The 22,512-nt window shown below is 40.2% G+C and overlaps 1 protein-coding gene across 2 annotated transcripts in view; it reads right to left on the reverse strand.

The window, feature by feature from the left end:
* Positions 1 to 475: 475 nt before the first annotated feature.
* LOC146619882 (protocadherin-15-like) overlaps positions 476 to 22,512 on the reverse strand; it is a 222,817-nt gene continuing 200,780 nt past the window's right edge. Inside the window, exons 28-37 of one of the 2 annotated variants that reach the window (XM_085369793.1) lie at positions 20,718 to 20,806; positions 19,394 to 19,570; positions 17,176 to 17,394; positions 15,017 to 15,136; positions 6,773 to 6,794; positions 6,107 to 6,145; positions 5,883 to 5,956; positions 3,911 to 4,025; positions 2,959 to 3,724; positions 1,757 to 2,835 (exon numbers count right to left, since the gene is read on the reverse strand). In XM_085369793.1, the coding sequence (XP_085225919.1) occupies positions 1,757 to 2,835; positions 2,959 to 3,724; positions 3,911 to 4,025; positions 5,883 to 5,956; positions 6,107 to 6,145; positions 6,773 to 6,794; positions 15,017 to 15,136; positions 17,176 to 17,394; positions 19,394 to 19,570; positions 20,718 to 20,806 (2,700 nt within the window). Of the gene's footprint in view, positions 1,174 to 1,756; positions 2,836 to 2,958; positions 3,725 to 3,910; positions 4,026 to 5,882; positions 5,957 to 6,106; positions 6,146 to 6,772; positions 6,795 to 15,016; positions 15,137 to 17,175; positions 17,395 to 19,393; positions 19,571 to 20,717; positions 20,807 to 22,512 lie in introns of those variants that run through there. The other variant, XM_085369792.1, reaches the window with a different exon arrangement.

Below are 22,512 nucleotides of genomic sequence, written 5' to 3' on the forward strand. Positions count from 1 at the left end.
TTTTCATAAATTCTCAAAAACATCACTGAGTGATCACAACATAAAATAATCAGTAACAATTTGAATTATTCGCAAGTACAACCCCATTAGCAAAATAACTTTCTTTTCCCACATCACAAACTACATTACCACCATTTCTTCATATTTCTTTAAAGTACCTTTTTAACAGCATAGTGTAATGGACAATTTGTTTCAGAAAAAAAAGATAAACGGATGCAAAAAAAGGATTCACTCCATAAAATAAGTCCATCTTCTGTGCTGAATAAAATTAAAAGTACACTCAAGCACTCAATCACATATAATTTCATATTTCTTTGAGGCACTCATTGCCTTTCAGCTCAATGTTCCCACCTGTAACGGCCCTGTTGGTGATAAAAACTTGTTACAATAAGCTTTAACATATTAGGACTAAATAAAATGTGACTATAAGGGCAATCACCCATCTGTGATTGAAGCTTATCCAGCTTAGGCACACATTTTTATGACCAAGAAAAAAAAACACTTGATAGAGAATGGAAAACAACCAAAAAAGGGGGATCAATTTTTCAGCATGGCCAGTCAGAGTTTTGTCATTGGTATGTGCAGGTTGTTCCAAGGTCCCATCCACAATTCCTCCTCATCTGATAATGTGTGGTCACTGTGGGACTCCAGTGTCTCCCTACTGTTCTTGTGGTTGTCAACTGAAGTCTCTTGCTGCTCAGTGACACACGGGCCACTGCTGTTTCTGTCAATTGTGGCCTTAGCAATATTGGTTTTGGACCCAAAACTTTTAAGCTCTTTAATGGTGGAACCCAGGGAACTACAAGAGGACCGAGTGTTGAGGTTGATGTCCATGTTGGAGGGAACACTCGTACCTCTTTCATTTTCTGCTTCGTTTCCCATGTCCTCAACACTAATAACCGGAGGCGGTTCTTCATGTGTTACGCCCAGCTTTTCTAGTTTTTTAAAATGCTTACCCAGCCGACATGGAGAACCCATCTTTAGGTTGTTTAGATGAGGCGGTCGCCTAGTTCGCACAATAGTGCCATTCTGTGCGAGGTAGATATTCCCGTTTATGTTGCTGTGGCTGTTTGGGAGTCTGTTCCGTTGCGTCTCTGTGCTGCTGTCCTCTGCAGTGGAGCTGGTCTCGTTTTCCCGATCTACAATCAACTTAATCCGCTTCTTTCTCCCAGGCTGAGGAGAAAGTGGAGGGTTATTGTTATTATATTTACTTTTTATAAGAGGGTGCAGTAAGTGAAAAATCTTTTTTTTAAAAACCCACACACAGAAACAAGTACTGTATAATTAAAAAAAACTGGGAAACAAAGCTGTTTTGAAAAGAATTTGCAGTAACTGTTTAAATCAGAACCTGGCTAAAAACCTGTTTTATCATTTTTTTAAAGTTTCTGTTCTGTGCTAGACTTGCATTTTAGTGAGAAATCTCGTGTTTCCATAGAAAATGACAACCACACAGTAATAATCTGAACATCACAAGAAACACAACCTCCCAAAAAACACACTGAGCAATAAGTTAGTGTTTTGACATGCAAATTTCCACTCTAGAAACACGGCATGAAAACATCAAAGAGAACAGAAAGCCAAAGATGTGAGAAAGAGAGATTCCAATATTGCAGCAGGAAAATCAGGTCCTTTCTTGCTAAGGGGGAATGAGGAAAAAGTGAATGTGAACTCTCTAGAGGCAAGCAATATTTCTTCACTCCCATGCAAGGGTAATTGATTTTATTCACTCTTACTTCACAGTGGACAATATATCTCTCTAGAAGGCAGTTGACTTTCCCTCAGAATCTGAATCAGCATCAGATGTTTCTTCAGTTTCTTCTGAGCTCTTTGATGCACTGCGGGTCCCTGATCCAGAGCCCCTGACTGAGGATCTGTCAGAGGAGATGGCATCCTCGTCCACCTCTGTGATAGGAGACAGTCCTCCATATGTCTCTTCCGAGGTGTCACCAATGCTTCTGATCTCAGAGCGGGCAGGAGGACCAGTGTAGGACGTAGAAGGCCCAGGGTCTCCAGATGCCACACTGGATCTCCTAGATGATCCTGCATCACTGAGTTCGCTGGTGGACTCTTTGCTCTCGTCATCAGCCTCAGAGTCGTCTTCATCCTCCTCTTCACTTTCCTCTGTGATTGTGTCCTCAGATCCACGGCTCACAATAGACTTTCGGGAACTTCGGCTGCCACTAGTTGACTTGGAACCAGCTGAGCTCATGCTGCCCAAAGAACTCACGTCTGAACCAGACATTTTTCTCTGGCTGGACCGAGATAATGAGCCTTCACTTCCTGAACCTGATTCTGGCTCACTGGCTGTCCCTGTCCCCGACTCGGCTTCACTGAGGTCCCCGCTGGACTTCTCTGAGGTTACTGCTGATGATCTAACACTTGAGCCAGATAAAGATGCAGCAGTACCACCACTACCACTGCCACTCTCACTTGTACTTTCACTTCTGCTACCACTGACACTGGAACTCCCACTGACACTCTTTCCAGAAGCACCACTCCACTTGCTGGCTTCAGTCGCAGAGGATCTCGTGGAAGAACGAACAGAAGAGCCACTTTCTCTAGTGCTGCCTGAAGCTTCCTCAGACTCGTCTTCAGAGTCTTTCTCTGTTTCTGAATCCTTTTCTGTGCTTGTTCCCCCCTCTGTTGCTGAGCCTGTTTGTGATTCTGTTTCTTCCTCAGACTGTGACTCTTTCTCGGTTTCTGACTCTTTCTCAGTTTCTGACTCTTTCTCGGTTTCTGACTCTTTCTCAGTTTCTGACTCTTTCTCGGTTTCTGACTCTTTCTCAGTTTCTGACTCTTTCTCGGTTTCTGACTCTTTCTCAGTTTCTGACTCTTTCTCGGTTTCTGACTCTTTCTCGGTTTCTGACTCTTTTTCTGTAGCTGACTCCTTCTCTGAGTCTGACTCCTTCTCTGACTCAGATTCTTTCTCACTGGCAGATTCCTTATCCGTCTCTTCTCCTTCAGACTTGGACTTGCTTTCCTCATCGGAATCTCCTGGCTCTTCATCAGGCTCTTCCTCTGAGTCCACGGTGCTTTCATTGGCATCATCCCGGTCTAAATCAACTTTGAGATAATCTCTGTCAACACTGCTTTTCTCTGAGGTCTCATCGTCAGAGCCCTTCTCTTTACTGCTTCCACTAGCACCTGCTTCTGGCTCACTTTCTGTCACACTAATGGACACTTTAGACTTTCTTTCATCCTCACTAGCTGCTTGTGAGGCTTCCTCATCTAGTTCACTGCCAGTGGCTGAGCCACGACTCACACTACTCTGTGACTTTCTTCGGACCTGCAACTTTGTGCCCAAGCTGATTTTCCTCAAGACTTTCCCAAGCTTGCTACGGGCATCAGACTTGCTGTCTATTGGTCCCATAACTGCTGGTCCATCAGCTAGACTTTCCTGGCTGTCAATACGGCGAGCAGACATCAGTTTGGCATAATCCTTGTCCGTCTTCCCGGCGCCAAACATCTTGAACATCCTGGCTTTTTTCCATGGAGATGTGCCAGAAGCACTGGCATCAGATGGCTGCTCTCCTCCCTTGCTGGCAGCCAGAAGTTTGCTGAGTTTCATGACAGACTTCAGTTTCTTGGCAGCCTTAGAAGGTTCACCCTCCTCTGCTGGCTCAGCTTGTTCAATTTCATCCTCTGGTGGCAAATCCCTAAACGCAACTCTCTTCTGCGGACCTCTACCTCGCATGCCACCACGGCCCCTGCCTCTGCCCCGGCCCTAAGATAATCACATTTCATTTAGCAACCATGAATTTGTGAATATAAAGCCATCGTGCTGCATAGGTTTCACACACATTACTGTTCAGTAATACCTTGAACACACAACTTATTAAAACAAATATTTGAGATAATACTCAAGATAATCAGTGAAAGTCTGAAATTCACATTCAAGCAAGGGTAATACCTCAGGGCCATGTGGACTGTAGTAATACCCATCATCCTCCACAATAACCTCTCCATATTCATCATACATGGGTGATATCAGCCTCCGCCGACTGCCGTACTGAGGAAAGTCGTACCTATAGTTGTTCACAGAAAAGGGATTCGAATTAGTTTAGGCTGATGATTAGTTGAAAACACCAAAGTTGACACACTGCAATATTAAAAAAATAAATCTCAACCAGATTTATTACTTTAATATCAAAGACCCACTGTATCATGTAAGGGACCTGTTATTATTAGTGATAGTAAATATTCTGCATTGCAAAGGAAGATTATCAATCTCCTATGGGAACAGGAATTATAGCAATATCAATATACTCACAAAGAATCAAGCAAGCTAGAAGGTTATTTACCCCATATCAGTGTTTTAAAACCTGCATTGTATTTACAGTACAGTGTGATTTGCTCAGTAGCTAATAAAGGGGCTTAGTTTTGCTGTCTGGAATTCTTTCCATTATTATTTTTCAAGTCCTTTCTCTAAATTGCCCTCAATTATATCAGGCTGATCCCATTAATTACTGCTTTTGGTTGTTGTTAATATAACTGAGAACGTCTTTGGTCAGACAGACAGTAATTGCTGTGGTGATTTACTGCACTTTTTGAAATTACTTTTCAATTTAGTGAGAAAGCAAACAAGAGGGGGAAAGCATGCAGGCTAAAAGGCTAAAAGAGTGTTCCTCCAAAAGAAAAGAAGACAAAACAAATATTTCAGTATATTTGCCTGTGTTTGTCAAAATCCTCTATTGAATTACAAGAATGCAACCACATGTGGAAATGGAGACTGTAACAAGCAATAACTAAAAGCCCATTAAAAGCACGTGAATTTAATTAGCTTGTTTAAAGACCACACACTATGTATGCAGAATGCTAACAAAGAAACACAAGAGAGAAGAAAAAAGTGTTAACGGTCAAATTACATAACATCGTATGGTAGCCGCAAACTTTTAAATATATAAATCAAATTTTGCTTTACTATATAATATGAGGCTGTACGCGTTAATGCGGTTGTTTAATGCCTCACCTAGGATGTGAGTTAATATTTACTTTAAAATACTAAATTAGAGAGGTGGCTACACTTTACGTCTGCTGTAAGGCCCGTGCAGTCTGGTGACTGCAGCATTAAAAGCTTAACTGCTAATAAAGTTTGCCCCTCATCTCAAATAGGAGCAGATCAAAGTCTTCACATAGTGATGGTACACTCACTGGCAGTGGCAGCTTTTACAAAAAAAAAAAGTGACATGTCATTAAAATATAAGTTCAGCTTGTTAGAAATGAAGGTGTGATTCAGACAATAATTAAGCTGGCTGGTGAGAAACTACAGAGGCAATTAGAACACTTGATTTCACTACGCACAGTTTTTTCCCCCTAGTTTGTTAGATTTTCGTTCAGCGATTTAAGGCTGGAAGATATAAAAGCTTCTTCCCGTTTTGATAAAAGTTGCAGCATAATTCCCCACAGCAGCGCAAGTCACCTGCAACAGAGCAGGAGCGTTTAATGAATAACAATTTCTCAGCAGCTGTTACAGCTTTGAGTTCCATGTTTTTCCTTTTTAGACCATATGGGCAAAGTAACCGGGCAGCCAAAACAGCCTTTATCCATTAAGCTATGGGAAGAACATTCAGACTCTCAGGTGCCTGACTGAAGGGAGCATAACTGATCTCATTTTGGCAGGAGTAAAGAGGGCAAATGCTTGGATGGTACTGAAGGGGCAGCTTAAGTTATGTGCATCATTTTATTCTGAGCTTCTTTGAAAATCTCATAATTCTCCAAGGATCTCGGCTCTCAAAGAGAGCTAGAAGGCAAGGTCAGGATGAAGAGGTCCTAATGATGTAACTTAAGAAAAAAAAATTTTCTAAATGAACCAAGGGAGATCAGGTCCATGGATTAAAGTACAACTGATTAGAGATAAAACAGTCAGTCGGCTGCATGCTCACCCCTGGTCATAATTATAGTAGTCCTGTGTGTAGTAGTCCTGGCCTGGGTCGATACCTGACTCCATGGAGAGTTCCTGCGTTTCAGAGGGGCAGAGAGGGAAATTACTCAGCACTCCTCACAATAAGACATCAGAAGATGAGCAGCAGCAGCACAAAGGGCGGGGGGCATGCACAGCAGAATGACCACAATTGCTTTAAATTTAGAAAAGCAGGTGTGTTTCTACCTCAGGTCTCAGAAGAGATGGCCTCAGCAGTTGCTGTTGCTGCCAGAAGTTAGTAGAGAAGAAGGATAAGGTAAAGGAAGGGACAGGCAGCAGAGAAACAAACATGCGACAGACCTCAATCTACTTCAGATTTAAAGCCAGACAAAGCTGGACTCACTGAAACATCTACGGAGAAGGAAGGTGAAAAGATTGATAAATTATTGATGGAAACAAAGCAAGGAAGGAGAGTGAAAATCCCAGCCAAGCAATGGAGATGAAAGAAACTGCGCTCAATAAAAAGGAAGGAAGAAAGAAAGAAAACATCCCGTGCTTATCTGACACTGACAGTTCAGATGATTTAAAAGATTATTCGAAAGGAAAAAAAGACTTTAATGTCAAACTGACAAAAAGAGTCACACTGTTTGGTTCCTGATTAGTTATTTTTCCACCAGAGGAGAAAAACTCATCCAACTGCTTATCTGCTATTTGACGGGAACATTGGAGAATACAAAAGACTCTCAAAAATCAAACCTAAACTGTAATGTCAGTGTTAGAACTTCTATCACCGCGATCTCAAGTGAATCGCAGATAAGAATAATGGGATATAAGCTTCCTCATGCTTCCTCTAGTGTCAAAATGTCTGAGCACAACAATAAGGTGTAAAAACATCACGATGGGAATCCTTACCTGTCGGCCGTACCCTCGCCTCCTGCGTGTCACAGAAAGGAGAAAATAAGATAAATAATGAATATGGACTGACAACAACATTTCAAGTGCTTATAGATAAATTAAATGTTAAGTCTAGTGTGCCTACGTTCTGCTGACCAGAGAAGAAATAACAGCTTTACTTACTCTGCATTTTCAAGTGTTAAATTACAGCGTTGCAGATATTGTTCTGTTTTAAAAAAGGGTGCCTTAGGCTGCAATGTTATCACGCTGGTGTGGGCTGTTTTTTTCTCTCTCCCTCTGTTATCTCATCCAAACAGGAACAATAAAAAAATACAATAAATGCAAATATGGAAAGGGCTGGGAAAATTTGAAAGTCAGTGTTTATAAAGTCATATCTAATGAATCTACCAGCAGATATGAAAAGGACATTGTGATAAAGGGCAGAATTTCTGACTCAAAGAATTTTAATAAAAATCTCTTTGGTTATCACGTCATAATATGCCTACAGAAAGTAATGGATTTCTTTTCTAATGAATTGGGGAAAATCTTAGAAATGTCACTATATTAACCACATGAAAAACAACTCAGAACTCCTCCTGAGGATAAAAGTGCGCCTGCATTGTCTTCAGTACGAGTGAATGAAACGGCAAGTAATGGAGCAGCTCGGCTGAAAGCTCCAGCTTCACGGGCGTACAACTGTAACCTGTCTGGGCCCATAAATGATGATGACTCTCACACACTCAGATATATGGCCAAGCAATGATGTGAGATTCCTCTGGAGAGTTGTAATCTGTTATTATGGGCAAGGATCAGGGGACAGGGCAGAGCCATATGCCACACCTCCCAGGCAGAGTGGACGATGGGACTGGGATCTGATGGATGACCTGTTGGCTTGGCTGCTGGCTACTTCTGTTTCATGCAACATGAAGAAAAATGGCCCAGTGGACAATAGCCATAGGAAGTTTGCACAAGAGAGGAGTTGGCAGAAGATGTGTGATGAAGAAATGTTATAGAAAAAGAGGTAAGAGTGGTGAACTCAAAATTACAGCAAGACTGGAATATTGAACAGCCTTGTATCGTATCTATAACAGGAGGGTGATGTTGGCTCTGTTAATAAGTAGCTTTACTATCTGGCGGTGCAGATATTTACATGGAGACTAAAAATAGAATCTTTATCACCCTGCTGGTACAACAACATGTAGTAAAGCAAAGATAAACATGAAAAGGTTGAAAAATATAAAGATGAGGAGCTTGTTTTACCACATTTTTTAAAATTAGATATGTAACTGGAGTGAGCACCCTTTTATCTTAGCAAACAAACAGAAAAACAAAAAGAAACGGGGAAATATAATCACATTACCACCATCTTTGTGCAGAGATAACAAAGCTATCTATCAAAGCTCACAAATTAGCAGGATGCTATATTACTAGCGATCCATAACTGTCTAGCCAGGACAGGAAATGGCCAATTTTCATCATTCACAGGCACAACTGGTTACTGGCTGGTCAGTCTCATATACGTCTGTTATAAGCCACTCTATTTCATGCGTCACAACATGCAGACAAATACAACTATTTGTGCTGTGAGTGTGCACAAACTTCTACAGAGTGAAGACACCGGGTTTCCCAAAGTAAACCATCGAAGGTTGACCACGGTCATCCTTTGATGGTTTACTTGGTTTTAGTGCACTAAAACATTTGTCACAACGAACCTAATCAGACACCTAAATAGCCTCACACAGCTGAGCATGGACATTTTAAAGAAGCTAACAAAGACAAAGTGGCTACAGCTAAAGCTATTCAGGGCTCACAGCCAGCAGCCTCGGTAAGAGCCTCGGTATTAGTGAAGGATCGAAGAAGTCAATCTCCTCTTAGTTGGTAAATTTCTAAACATAATAGAAAGTCTACTAGGTGTATGAAATTTGTTTTGTTACATAAATCTGTTGTACCTGCTTTTGCCAGTAAGGTAACATATGTCAAATAAAGGTGGGTGTACAGCAACACATTTTCAGTTAAATATTAGTACGTCTAGTAGAAAACCACTTTATTTTCAGTTTTTTTAAGGGGGAGAGAAGATCTTACAACCTACTCATGCTTGAGGAAAATTGTGAAGTTGAATCATTTCTTCTTATTATTTTTTTCTTATTGTGAAAATTATATTTTGCATTGAAAAAAGCTGATTTTTGTTTGCAAATGCTGCCAGTTATAGTTCTTAGAAAAAAATCAAAACGGCCAAAATCTAGTATTAATCTGAATCTGCCAAGGATATTGAGGTTGATGCATATCTATTTATCAAATGCTACCTTGTTTGTTTTAGCTGTAACCCTGATATTATAGCTAATTTATTGTGGCTTTCGGGTGTGTTTGTTTCCTTTGGACAGAGCTGTTTCTTTATAACAGGATTTAGTTAAATATCTATTATGTGGACCAGAATAGAAGGATTATTTTCTAATGTAACTCACAGAAAGACAGCTGCAAATCACCAAATGTTTAACTTTTCTTAACAAACAATAAATCTGGTATAAAGCTGCTTACTAATCGGCATTTTTTGTGCACACACCCGCAGGTTTTCTATAGGATACTGTATAATGATTGGTTTGTATTTTCTCAGTTGCAGCCTAGATAATTCTACTAAAAACATAGTAATAATAATGGATTGGATTTATATAGCGCTTTTCAAGGCACCCAAAGCGCTTTACAATACCACTATTCATTCACTCTCACATTCATACACTGGTGGAGGCAGCTACAGTTGTAGCCACAGCTGCCCTGGGGCAGACTGACAGAAGCGAGGCTGCCATATCGCGCCATCGGCCTCTCTGGCCAACACCAGTAGGCAAGTAGGGTAAAATGTCTTGCCCAGGGACACAACGACCAGGACAGAGAGCCCAGGGATCAAACCGGCGACCTTCCGGTTACAGATGCGATTCCCAACCCCCTGAGCCACGGTCGCCCAAACATAGCACGTTATGTGTATGTTACTCTTGACTTTGACTGGTTTTTTTTTTTGCATTCCCAATCAAAACTTTTTCTGAGAATAATTCTCTAGAAATAAACTGTTTAGCTTTCCTTTCTTTATTTTTTTTGATATTACTGCATTGAACTGTCAGCTGGAATACAAAACAATATTGATAAAACCAACTGTAAAAAAAGAATATAAAGAAGACAATCCATTAAGACGGCTCTTTGGGTTGAAAGAAACAGCGTGTGATCACCTAGCCTCTTTGCAAAAGAGATTACCCCATGCAGTGAACATGGAATACAGAATTAGAGGACCTTCGATCAGCCCATCAGGGGAACATGTGATGAATCAAACATTACATTGCTCTGGAATTGAGGTATGCTAAGACCATTTGCCTTAGGGCATGGAAGGTGAAACAAACACATAAAGGGTATATAGCAGAAAGACAGAGCGGAGAGAAAGTGAGAAACATGAACACAAGAAGAAGAAAAAAAAGAAGAGAACGGGAGCAGAGGCTGCATTGCAATGAGTCTAAAGAAGGTAATAGAATCTCCAGAGGACCAAAAGGAAAGATTAACAAGAAGAGGCCAAGGATTGGAAAGTATCAGAACTAACTGCAGGGAGAGGGGCGGTGTAAGAGACAGAGAAACGCAGGCAGGGAGAAGGTCAGAGGAATAGAAAAGGAAAGGAGAGAGTAACAGTAGTTGACAGTCCCACAGGCAGCAACCCTGGTTAACGATTGATTGCTTCTCTAATTAGCCTTTTCCAGAGTGCAGACGAACATCACAGTGACTACTTTATCATGCTGAGAGGATCTTTGCGGACATGTGAATAGACAGGTCCCCCAGCGGTTGGCTCTCTTAATTCAACATGAGCCTCCTGGGATCAGCCGATGTATATCTTTTTATAGCTTCAACCAACATAAGAGGCTTTCAAATAACCGTAGCTGGTACAGGCATTCACTTGTTTGAATAAAGACACTGTGTACAGCTTGTCATATTATATTATCCCGTATTTTTCGTTTGCTTCAGTATACATATTTTTGATTCTTTATGTACATATTTCACAGAATCCCACATCTCTTAAGGTTAGATTTCATTTTCAGTCACCATGTTATGTACTTAAATACACCTACAAGTAACAACTTTCTGAATATGGGATTACCCTCACTGAAAACTGAGAAGCTTATTCCATAGATTTACATACCTTTGGGAAATTGGTGAAAACAGATATTGAGAAAAAAAAAAAAAAAGGTCTAATATTATGTTGTTCTTCTTGCCTGATTTGGATTCTGGATGAAGCAATTGCATACTAAATTTTCATGCTCTTATCTCAGAGAAGAAGTAAAAGAACAAATTCAAAATCCCCAATATGAAGCCAGCCAGTGGTTGAAGAAACAGACCCCAGGGCTGTGGGACTTGAAAAAATGCTATTTAGTATAATTTAATTAAAATAGTTTTGGCTATGAAATGTTAATGTTAAGATTAAGATGGTGCATATGTATAACATGCTGAACCGACTAATCCGTGAACTCAGGGGCATACTTAATGCTATCACAGTCCTCATACCAGTTCACATAATTAAAATATGAAAAAAAAAGCCAAACCCATACTAAATATGCAAGCCTCTTTTTTATACTGCTAAGAAAGGATCTGAGGACATTCCTTGGCTGATGGCTCTAGAATTTGAAAAAAAAAAAATGACATGACTAAAGCATACACTAACTGTATACAACATAAAATGCAGAAACAACAGGAAAAAAACAGGCATGGAAATGTAGAAATGAACATAATGAGAATATGGAGACAAAGGAAAAGTCAGAACACAGTGGACTGAGAAGTAACCTGCTCACTGAGCTCAGCAGTGTTTGGACTGTTTGAGTTCAGTTGGCTTGTCTGCTGAATGTCTGCTGCTACGTTCGGTTTACTTGCAGCATTTCCAGCACAATTCATACTTGTTGAGTTGATTTGGACTTCAGAGCTGGAGTTGTTTGCTTTTGGCATGCACTGCTCCTCACTGGTGTCAGAGCTTTGCAGTTTGTTAGTACACTCTGATTCCTCAGTCACTTGTGGTTTCGTGCTAAACTTGGGCATCTTACAATTTTTGTCTACTTGGCTGTACAGGTTGGCAACAGACCTTTCTATGTCAGCTAGATTCTGGATGTTTTTCAGGATCCCTTTAAGCTCCTTCCTCCCACCGTCAGCTTGTGATGGTGAAAGCGGAGGAGGGTGTTTTCGTTCGGAAACAGGGCGAAGGGAAGACACGGGCGGCAAAGAGGTTGGGATAAACTGAACGACTGGGCGTGGCTGATGGCTAGCAGGTGATAGAGAGGGAGGCAGAGGTGGTGGGGGCGGAAGAGTGATGTGTTTATTGACAGGAGGAGGAGAAGAGGACTGAGAAGTACATTCAGGTTTATGAAGGGAGGAAAGTGGAGGTGGAGGTGGAGGAGGAGGAGGAGGAGGGCTCGAGGGAGGAGGTGTGGGCGGGGAAGTTGGACGTGGCTGCTGCTGCAGTGGAGGAGAAGGCGGTGGATTTTCTGGTGGGTCAGGTATGATCTCCACAGTGATATGGCATGGCTCCTCTGTCAAATATTTGGAGATGCCAGAGCTAAACGTCTTGAGAATAGGCGCAGTTGATTTCTGGCTAGCCAGGGGGAGTGGCTCATCTCCCCGGGTAATGCTAAAGCTGGGGGGCACATCTCTGCCCACAGACATTGGACTGTAGGGGTAATCGATGATGGATAGCAGAGCCTCTGAGGTCAGCTCCAGCATGTCATCACTGTCTCTATCCCTGACAAGGATGGAAGAGAGGGAGCCTGCGGGTGCTCTATTTTGCTTGAGGGTTTGCTCCTGGAAGCCCCGATGCCCAAACTGGCTGGCCTGCTCACGGAATGACAACTTGGTCTCTGTGCTGCCACTCGCGTGAAGTATGTCTGAACTCGCTGGCCTTTGCTCGCCACTCATGCCTGCCTGGAGTATCTGCAGCTCCCATTTGGCTGGGTCTATAAGAGCCTGTCTCCTTGGTACCTCATAACCATGCTGTCCTCCATGAATGCGACCAGGCATTGACCAGACGAACCCTGACCCTGCTGTGTGGGGAGGAGAAAAGGAGAACCGCTTTTCAGATGGGCTCTCCCCACGTGCGTCAGGACTGCAGAGAGGAGTGTTATCATCATAGACAGGGTTGTGGGTGGTGAGTGGGTTGTGGTCAGAGAGGAAGGTCACGTTGCTCTCTGACTTGGGTAAGTTGACACGGAGTGCTCCGTTGCTGCGGGCTGCAATGGCACGACAGGCAAAGGTGCTAAGAATCCTCTGGTGGTCAGCCTCCTCAATGACAGAGTTTTTAGCCCTGCCCCGGCAAAAGATGGAGGTGAAGAAGAAAAAGACTTGAAACAGATAAAGACTGATAGGTTTGAGCTGAATAAAGCAAAGAAACAAAGGGTGAAGCAAAAGCAACTGTGTGAAAATATCTTGACAGACAGTCTCTCGTAGTACTGTGACTCAGAAATTTGTTTTGGGTTTTGGATGATTAAATATCTGCACAGTATAAAGTAACTAAAGCGCATCTGCGTTCTTAAGAAATCAAAATAACAATGATTTGAATAAACTTTGCAAACTTAAAGAAATTACAAATCAAATATTGAAATTGTGAAATTATTACACTGAAATATATGAGCTCAGTAGCCATCATGAACCTATGCAGGATGCATTAGTGCCATCGGTCACAGCACAGAGAGATGTAGAGAGCAGTGAAACTAAGAGCAGCACAGTACAAAAGAACACAACAGTCTAATGGGACGCAAGAGAGGAGACATCTACGGCGATATCTTATGAAATGCACTACCTCTAACCAAACTAAGCCTTCTCTTTTTTCTCACAAGAATGAAGTACGTGCATGAAAACCCACTAGGTCTTTCCACCCTTCATCAAGATCAATTACCAAACAAACTATGCCACTTAAATTCCAGAATTTAAGTATATTAATTATGTGCATATGTTTAAAAAAAACAACTAAGCAGGCAGGGCAACAAGGACATTTTTCTTGCAAAATTTACGCACAATATTGTTCATATTTATTGACCTCTGTCATGTTTTGGCATTACTTACTGCAGTCTGAATCCAGAGAGACAAGGGAATTGAAAATGAATGAGAAGATATAAACACAGACAGATGGTAAGAAGACTAAAGGAGAAATATCAGAGGTGTTAATGGAAAATGAAAACATGGATGAAGCGTCGACACGAGGGTACGGCAGGTTTCTGCATTTTAAACTCAAATACCAGACTGATTAACTTCTGTCTACATTTGACACCATGCTGCGTGCATACAGTATAACTTTGAGAGCTTTTGTTTTTCACAGATGGAAATGTATAATTTTAACAATATGATTGTTTTTAAGAGAAACTCTTCTTCTTCCTGGTGAAAACTGGGAAATAAGCTCCGTGTACACAATTCTTAGCTACAATACAATAATGCCCATAAAAATTCTACTTATGCTACAGAATCAAATGTTTCTGCCTACATTTAAAAACTGCGGTGGGCATATTGTGGACGCTCTTCGTAGCTTAATGTTAGGTTTACATTTTTTTTTAAAATGCAAAAGTGACATTAGAAGCAGTATTCCTTGAACGAGCTGAAAATCAAAATTGCTAAGCCCATTACCTCAGCAGTTTAAATGTAGTCTCATTTAATCTGCAAACATTAACATTTCATCACACATTTAGGGCAGGATTTAATATTAAAGCTGAAATTCGATTGTGCTGATGGCAAAACACTTTGGACCAAAGTTAGGGAAGCACTTAATGTAGGCTACCGCAGGTAACTTGTGACAATCCTTGAACTTGGACATTATTCTGTATTTGTTTCTATTTCTAGGAAACCATGTGCTTTTTTATTAACCTAAACACACTCTTACCTTAAGAGAGGTTCTTGCTAAAATGCATAGGCACTCAACTAGAAACACATAGATACGCTAAAATCTAGTCACCTGCTGTGCTGCACCATACGGTGCAGTTTGCAGACATCAAAAGTGGATCATAGTTACAGAGACAACAAGCAGAGAGATCCTTTGATGAAACTATTAATGTGTCTCAAGCAGTGTGGAGACTCCTGAGGTCAACATCCAGAGCAGCCAGTGGCCATTTCAGAAAAGAGGATTGATAGAGGGGTAATATTTTTTCTGAGCTTGAATAAAACACTCACAGGGAGAAACCTGCGAGGCCAGATGCAGCAGCATCTGATCATGGGGACTAGAAGAAATGCGTGGGATGGGAAAATACTTAGAGGACAAGCTTGACTCACATGCTGCTGTCGCCCAACTCTTCATAGAGGTTAGCAGTGGGAGCAGCTGCCGGAGCTGCTTTCCCTCCCGGTGGTAAAGCCATCTGAATCCTGGCAGTTTTGGCACACTCTGCTTGTCGCCTGCACAAAGTGTTAATGTGGTTAAGAATAAACCAGACACATGACTTATGCATCAAGTCTCTACTATGAATTACCCATGTGTTTTGAGAAGTCATTCTCACCCCAGAAAGAGGAACACGAAGAGATATTCTAGATGCAAAATTCAGTTTTAGCAACATCAAGCTTTTAAACTATATAAAAAAAAACCTCCAAAACCATTTTGCAGCAATTAGCTGTGGTATTCTTTTTTATTTAATTTATTCACTAATGTTAGTCAAACAATTTTATTAAAATGTATCAAAACAAATAGCCCTTGTCTCACACTGCATTTTAGGCTGATTTGTTTTGTCAATTGCAGAGTAATAATATAATAATCAGCTTCTTTTGGCTTGCAAGGAAACAGTCAATGCTGCTGCAGTTGTGCAAGTAAGATTTGAAAAGCATTTTCATGGTTTTCAGCTATGTGCTAGATTATTCAAGCTTATTTCTTTTGAAATACAGACTAAAAATTATGCAAATGCAGTATACTGTATGTGTAGCAAAAGACATGATGAATGTGCCAACTCAACTGTATCCAGCAGAGTGACAAGTGTAACTATAATTTTTCTTTTGAATCTAATCAAATTTTCCACATTAAGAGAAACTTTTCAGCCAAAAATGCACATTCAGTATGTGACCTAGAAGATGAATCAGCCTTGCTCTGTGCCCTTAATGCTAGAGACACCTCAAAAGGTTGGCATTAGCTGGCAAGCATTCTGTTCATCACATTTTCACAATATTCAACTCGACTTTAAATAACTAATAATAAAGATGAAAGAAAGAAGTGTCACAACCACACAGACACACACATCGAGCAATGAGCAGCCACTTGTAAAACATGAGAAATTACTTACTCTTTGAACCTGATCACAGCGTTTTTGATGCAGAGCAAAGGAGATGAAACAAGAAGAGAGAGAGATGGGGGACAAAAAAAGACATGAAATTACATAACTATAATTACATAATTTGGCACGAGTGCAACCTCACAATTTCGATGCTTTGAGGTATTTATCTAAACGCAAAATAAGTAACATTTTTATACTTCAAATTGCCGTTACGTATTCACAACTACATTCAGGTGCTCGACGTGAATGTGCAAATTGATGTCTTAAATAATATATTCATCATATATTCAAATTTAGACAACAATGAATTATGTTGACAAACACAACTGAGAAAATTAACTTTACCAGAGTAATGTCGCCACCAACAAAGCACCATCTGCTACGACAGTTTGTGTGTTAGGTCTACTGTCACCATCAATAGTTTTCTGCTGTGTGTCTGATCTGTGCATTTGAATAAGTACAACCGCTCTACCCATCTGCCATGAATAAATATTTCTCAAATATTACCGTTTACGGTACACTTGCAGCATACCAACATTTAGATAAGAACCTGGCTTTTGCCAAATGAGAGTTCAATTATCACACCAGTCTGAATGATGCTTCAAAGCAAAAAGTGTCATATTTTTTTGAGGATTGCACTGCGCGCATCTAAGGGAGAGAGGGCACCGTCTGTTGTGTGTGTCGGGCAGAGGTGATTAAGTAGCATGAAGACGCACTGTGACGGTCACAATTGGCTGTAGATGTTTGTCACAAATGAGTGTTAATTAATCTGCTTTCACACAGCATGAGCAGGGAGATTAGCCCAGCAGAGTGCGCAGTCAGCATGTCTGATGAGAGCGAGAGATACCGAGGAAGAGAGTTGGAAGTGAGAGAGAGATAGAGAGACGCACACACAAAAAGCTAAAACTAACGCAAGAAGTGCTCTTATTTTATCTTAAATACACTTTTCAGTGATGCTGTTTGCGGTTTCGCTGCTTTGCTCTTACAAGCCACAGGAAACACGATATTAACATTAAGCTACATTCCTACAATAACTATCTGATTCGTCTGTGCAGAGCAAACCTTTCAATAAAACCCAGAGTGACATGCAATATCTCCTAAGACGATGACCTGCTAAATTAAAATTTATTCGCTGACATCCAGTTAAAGCCTAGTGATTATTATAGTAATACTGACTGTTTGTAGGTGACCATGACGATGAGAATGGCAGGGATGCAGCAAAGGATAATGATGATCGCCAGGGCCAGGAGGGCACCCTCTGTGTAGCCGACAGCCTGGGCAGCCTTTTTCACACTGGCTACAATATCTGGGGAGCGAATCTCAAGAATGCGGCCACCTTCACCCAGGTATGGCTGAAACTCCTTATTGATTTCCAGCACGTTCCCATCAAGAAATCTGTATTCCACATACAAAAAAGTCACTTACTTTGTAATCAATGTCAAGAGAACATAATAAATGTTTTTTATTAAATATTATTAAAAATGTGTCAAAAGGCAATATATTACAGTTCCTCAACATGAAGCATGATGATGAATCATCTAAATCTGCAGCTGTTTTACTTCTTAACAGGCTTTGTAACAAGTTTATACTCTTTTACACATTATGTTTTGCCACAGCAGTCTCCTGCTTACAGAGGACAGCTCTAATTACTCACTGTAGGTAGTTTACAGCTAAAGGAACCTATTTTCTAAAGAATGTGTAAATAGAGAGAGTAAATACTGAACACAAGACATGAATCATACTGATCATAATAATTAGCATTAAGTGCAAATGAAAAGCAATTATAATACTTACACTTTTCTACAAGTGTCAATTTACACTTGTTTTTCTGCATAAACCAATGACTTAATGCACTGATCCACTTACAATGTTGTATTTCTCCCTCTCCTCCTGTGATCTGGCTATATGACATACAATTACCCCACAACATTGTCAGACATGCGCTGCATGCATAAAAAGCCCATCTCCGCTAATCTAAATTACTTTTTCTGACAGTATCTGTATCTAAGCAAGTAGATCTTATTAAATCAAGGATGTAGCAGACCTCTTTTAAAATTAGCTTGTAAGTCTTAAAAGCTAGAAGTACGAAGATGTCAAATAATTTAGGTAAAAAAATAATAATAATAATAATCTGATTTTATTGGATGTGCCACCTTACGTGAAATGATGTGGTGCTCCTCCTGATAGTGGAGGGCATAAAGGTGTTTGTAGATTAATTTACTACCACGCTGCTTAAAGAAATGCAGAAATGCTTTGCAAAATATAAAATCATACTTTGCAAACAATGAATACCACTTTTTAAATTAAATATAGTGCCAAAACATCATGTTAAATGTTTAAAACTGTTACTTTTTTTAATGCATGATTATTTCAAATTTAATGCCATAGACAGCCTTTTAAAAGTCGGTGCAGGATCGTGTTTGCCACTGTGTTACATCAATTCTCCTTTTAAGAATTTGTGACCAGAGCAAACCAATTAAGTTTTCCCATTCTTGCTTAATATATTTCTATTGCCCAATAGTCTGGGCGTCCATAGCCACAATTTCCCTTTCAGAATTTAGGGCAGTCTGGATTGCATGAAAGTACTATTTTCAATTATATATTGTGTTTAAATAACTTACAAATTATTGAACTCTGTTTTTGCAGAGGACAGTTCCAGGCTGCTAAGCATAAAGTACACGGATGCAATTTAATCAAGAGTGGAAGCCGGAACTCAGAATGGGCATGCTCTCATATGCTGGTCAAGTTTATTAAGATCTGTTGCTGATCAGTTCAACAGAAGGGATGGGAAACATCAAAACAGTGAGTGAAACACTTTCCTGAGGTGCCAGGAAAGAAGGCCAAGGTCTTCTTTCCTCTGATAGGATGACAAAGTATCTTGTACTTATTTCTACTGTGGTGCTGTGCGCCTCTTTGGTGTTTAAGCACACTCTCTGGCAGACTGTGGGCACTCTCTTCAGCTTTATGTCCGGAAATAAAAGGAATAAAAATGTATTGCTGGCATATCTCCCAGCCCTCAGAACAGTCTTTGAGGTACTGCAATGATGGGTGGATGGACTGATTGAAATATTCCCTGCTCCAGTCTCACTTTGTCCCTCCATGACCTCATTGCTTCTTTTCTCCCTTGTATCTTCCACTTTCCTATGACATATTTCAGTTGCAGTGCACCAGCAGCATAATCAAAGTCTTTTAAAGAAAATAGAGGCAGTGAAGTGGAGATGCTGTAGAGGAGGAAGCTAAAGGGAGTCTGAAAAAGACATATTTGCTGACCCACTGCTTGAACAGAGGGTAAAAAGAGGCAGCAGGGAAAACATGCAGCACAGCGGGGACATTAGGACATCAATTTAAACCAAATGGTGGACTGAACTTCTTGTAACACAATTCACCCACTCACTTGAAAAGCTCCTGACGTGAAATGGCCCTGTTCGTGAGTGGGTCAATGGCGTATACCATCAGGTCCGACTTAGAGTAGTCTTCTAACTCAAAGCCATCACCATGGCGACGTGGCCCGATAGCCTCTACAATCACCTTGGCACCTGGAATCTGGTCCTGGACGTGGCGCTCCAGAATACTGAGATACACACAGATGAAACTTTGTATCCTATACTTTACATTGTATAAATACTATATGTGCAAATACATACACAAACATTTTATACACTTAAAGAAAAAAACTGAGAAAGATGAACTATAGAAGGTAAAATCCAGGTTCAAACAATTTCTAATGCCCAAAAGCAATATGACAGCCACCAAGATTAAGTACTCCAATCTGGCAGTGATTATCCCATTGGGCAGCAGTTTGTCTCTCCACATTGGGCTCTGGCAAAGTAAGGCTCTGATAATCCTTTTCAGGAAGGGAAAAATCCACACCTCAAATTACAGCCAATTAAGGAAAGCCTTGCCGTCTGCCTTTGCCAAGGTGGATAAACAGTTTGAGCACTCAGGTAAAATGGCCCTGGATCATCATCAGCGCTGTGCAAAATCTCAAATGGCATCACTGTAAAGAGCGTAACACAACTAATGTCTCTGTTTTTCAGCCTAAAGAGCTGTGTCACTTCTGTGAGAAAGACACAGTAAGCTCTTAAAAAACAGCTATTAACACCCATTTGCCTTTCAGATTGACTAATTAAGCTAAACACTGTGCCCTAAGAGCGGTAAAAAGACGCTTCATGAATCTCTATCATTAATTAATCTAAACTGGGAGAACCGACTCTAGAGGACAGACTCATCTGTCTAATTGGCCCATCCATGATCTTAATTGATCAGTCAATGTTTACTGTACACAAAAAAGCTGCCCAAAAAAAACCCTACACAGGTTTTTATGAAATATCCATCTTTACTAATGCATATTTGCTTTTATTAATTGTTCAACCAGCTGACTCATATGCATCACTCTAGTCCTTACATTTTTAATGGAAATTAAAGTTCGGCCTTGAGCCTTATGTCGCAATAGACAAAACTCAAGCCGAATTTTCTTTTCTGTGCCAGTTTTAGCTGGGAAATCTTTTAAAGAAAATAATTTCAGATGAGAAAATAATAGGTTGCATAGCTGAGATTAAAAGAAAAAATATTGCAAAGGACATTTGATGAAAGGAATACTTCATCTTACACATGATCTTGCATGAAAAAAAAAACTGTGTTAGTAATACATACCGCTTCTTTTCATTAAAATTTGTTTTTTTTAACTTATGTTTAATGAAATGTGAGCTGTGTCCTACCTAATGAGCTCTTCCCTCTTCTCTTCCACTAAAGTGGGTGGGACAGTGGACACAACAACCTGCATGTCCAATGCGTTGACCACAGAAACCTGGGAGAAAGTGTGAGATAGCGGGAAAGACAGAAAAGAAAGATAAAGTTTAAAAATACACCGTGTAAGCCAGTTATTGACACATCCTACCGTATGTTAAATCATTGAAATGCTTCTTTAGGTGGACCCACTAGTCGCCAGCTTGTATCTGTGCCATGCAGCAAACTTAAGAGCACCTAATTCCAGTGCCAGAGTTAAGTGCATAGGCAACAGCCTCTGTGCTCTGAAGCCAAATTTCCCATGTGGCTCCTGTGAAATTAGGTTTCCCCTTGAAAATTAACAAGCACCTTAGTTAAGCACTCACTGGTCTCTCATATACAGCCAATGTCCCACACCCTCCTTCTGTCTTGTTAGAGGCTTGTTAGCTAGACATATTTCACTGCAGTAAAAAATAAGCTTGGCCACAGTCAGGAAAGATAAGCATTGAACTGGGGGCAAAGCTGAGCCCAAACACAGCGGGTGCATGCGTAAATGAGTGGGAAACAGACATGCACTCAGAAAAAGACACAGACATATATTTAGATGAACGCGCACGCAGGGAGAAGTGCATAATGTTTGCAGAGCTAATACTCATGGATAAAAGAAAGACTTTAATTGGATCATCAGCTAGTGGCAGAGGCCACATATCGGGGTGTGTTGTACATCCTGTGAATAATTCAATAGACTGGAACCAAAACATTTAATACTCAACAGAAATAAAAACAAAGCAAAACAAAACAAAAGGCAGGGATCATCATGTAAGATCATAAACCACAAGGTATTATGAAGAGAAGCTTTGCACGAAACAAATCAAACTCGCTCTCACGTATTAACATCATTTCTGAGGTTGTTTCTTAACGCAAGATCTTTTTTTTAGAAACTGTCTCAGGTTATACACATTTATATACTGACATGGACATTAACAACACAGAAGTATAATATTCCAAATAACTCAAATAACAGGTCACACTGATATCAAACCAGAAAAAAAAACATCTGAAAAGAATTATCTATAAAACTTTTTTTTTTAATATCACAAAAGAAACTCTTTTACTGAATATGTTTCTGCATCTTTTTATTTGAAGATGACATTACAGCCTCTTACAGCAACACATATTTACCAGAATTTCTTTTATGTATTCTTCATGGGTTCTCAATTGGGCTGATGTCAGGAGATGATGGAGGCCCACGCAATGATTTTTCTTCCTTTTGTGTGCCTCCCTCGGTGGTTTGGCATTAGGCTCAGTCCGATACTGTATCAAGTTTTTTCGAGTTTTGTGGGACTTGATCCCTCGCTTGTAATACTGATAACTCATTTGACCTCAACTTTCCTTAATATGCTCTTAGCACTACTTGTCAGTGCTCTAAATCCCCCACAAATCTTTTCATGGTTCAGTCATCTTTCTTCACCTTTCAAAAAATATCAATGTTCTCATGCAAAACACAGCACTCGTGCTTTTTTCGTTAGAAAGATTTCCCTTTCTTCAAATACTGCATGACAGATGTGACTCGCTTATTAATCTGATACAACCTCTTTAAGTAGTCTTAATGAAGACCCTCTAATGCAGTGAAGTAATTAACAATGCCGAGATTCATACAGTGATGCAAAAGAGATGAGAAACAGAACAGGCAGATAAATGAAAACCTTATTATGCTAAAATCCTACTTAAATGTCTAATTTGGACCATGATATGAAACAAAGTACACACTCAAGGCATACTCCAGTA

This window comes from Diplotaxodon limnothrissa, linkage group LG13 (genome assembly GCF_057381915.1).
Source record: "Diplotaxodon limnothrissa isolate DT_005_m linkage group LG13, D_limnothrissa_male_GT1.1, whole genome shotgun sequence".
Lineage (NCBI taxonomy): Eukaryota > Metazoa > Chordata > Actinopteri > Cichliformes > Cichlidae > Diplotaxodon > Diplotaxodon limnothrissa.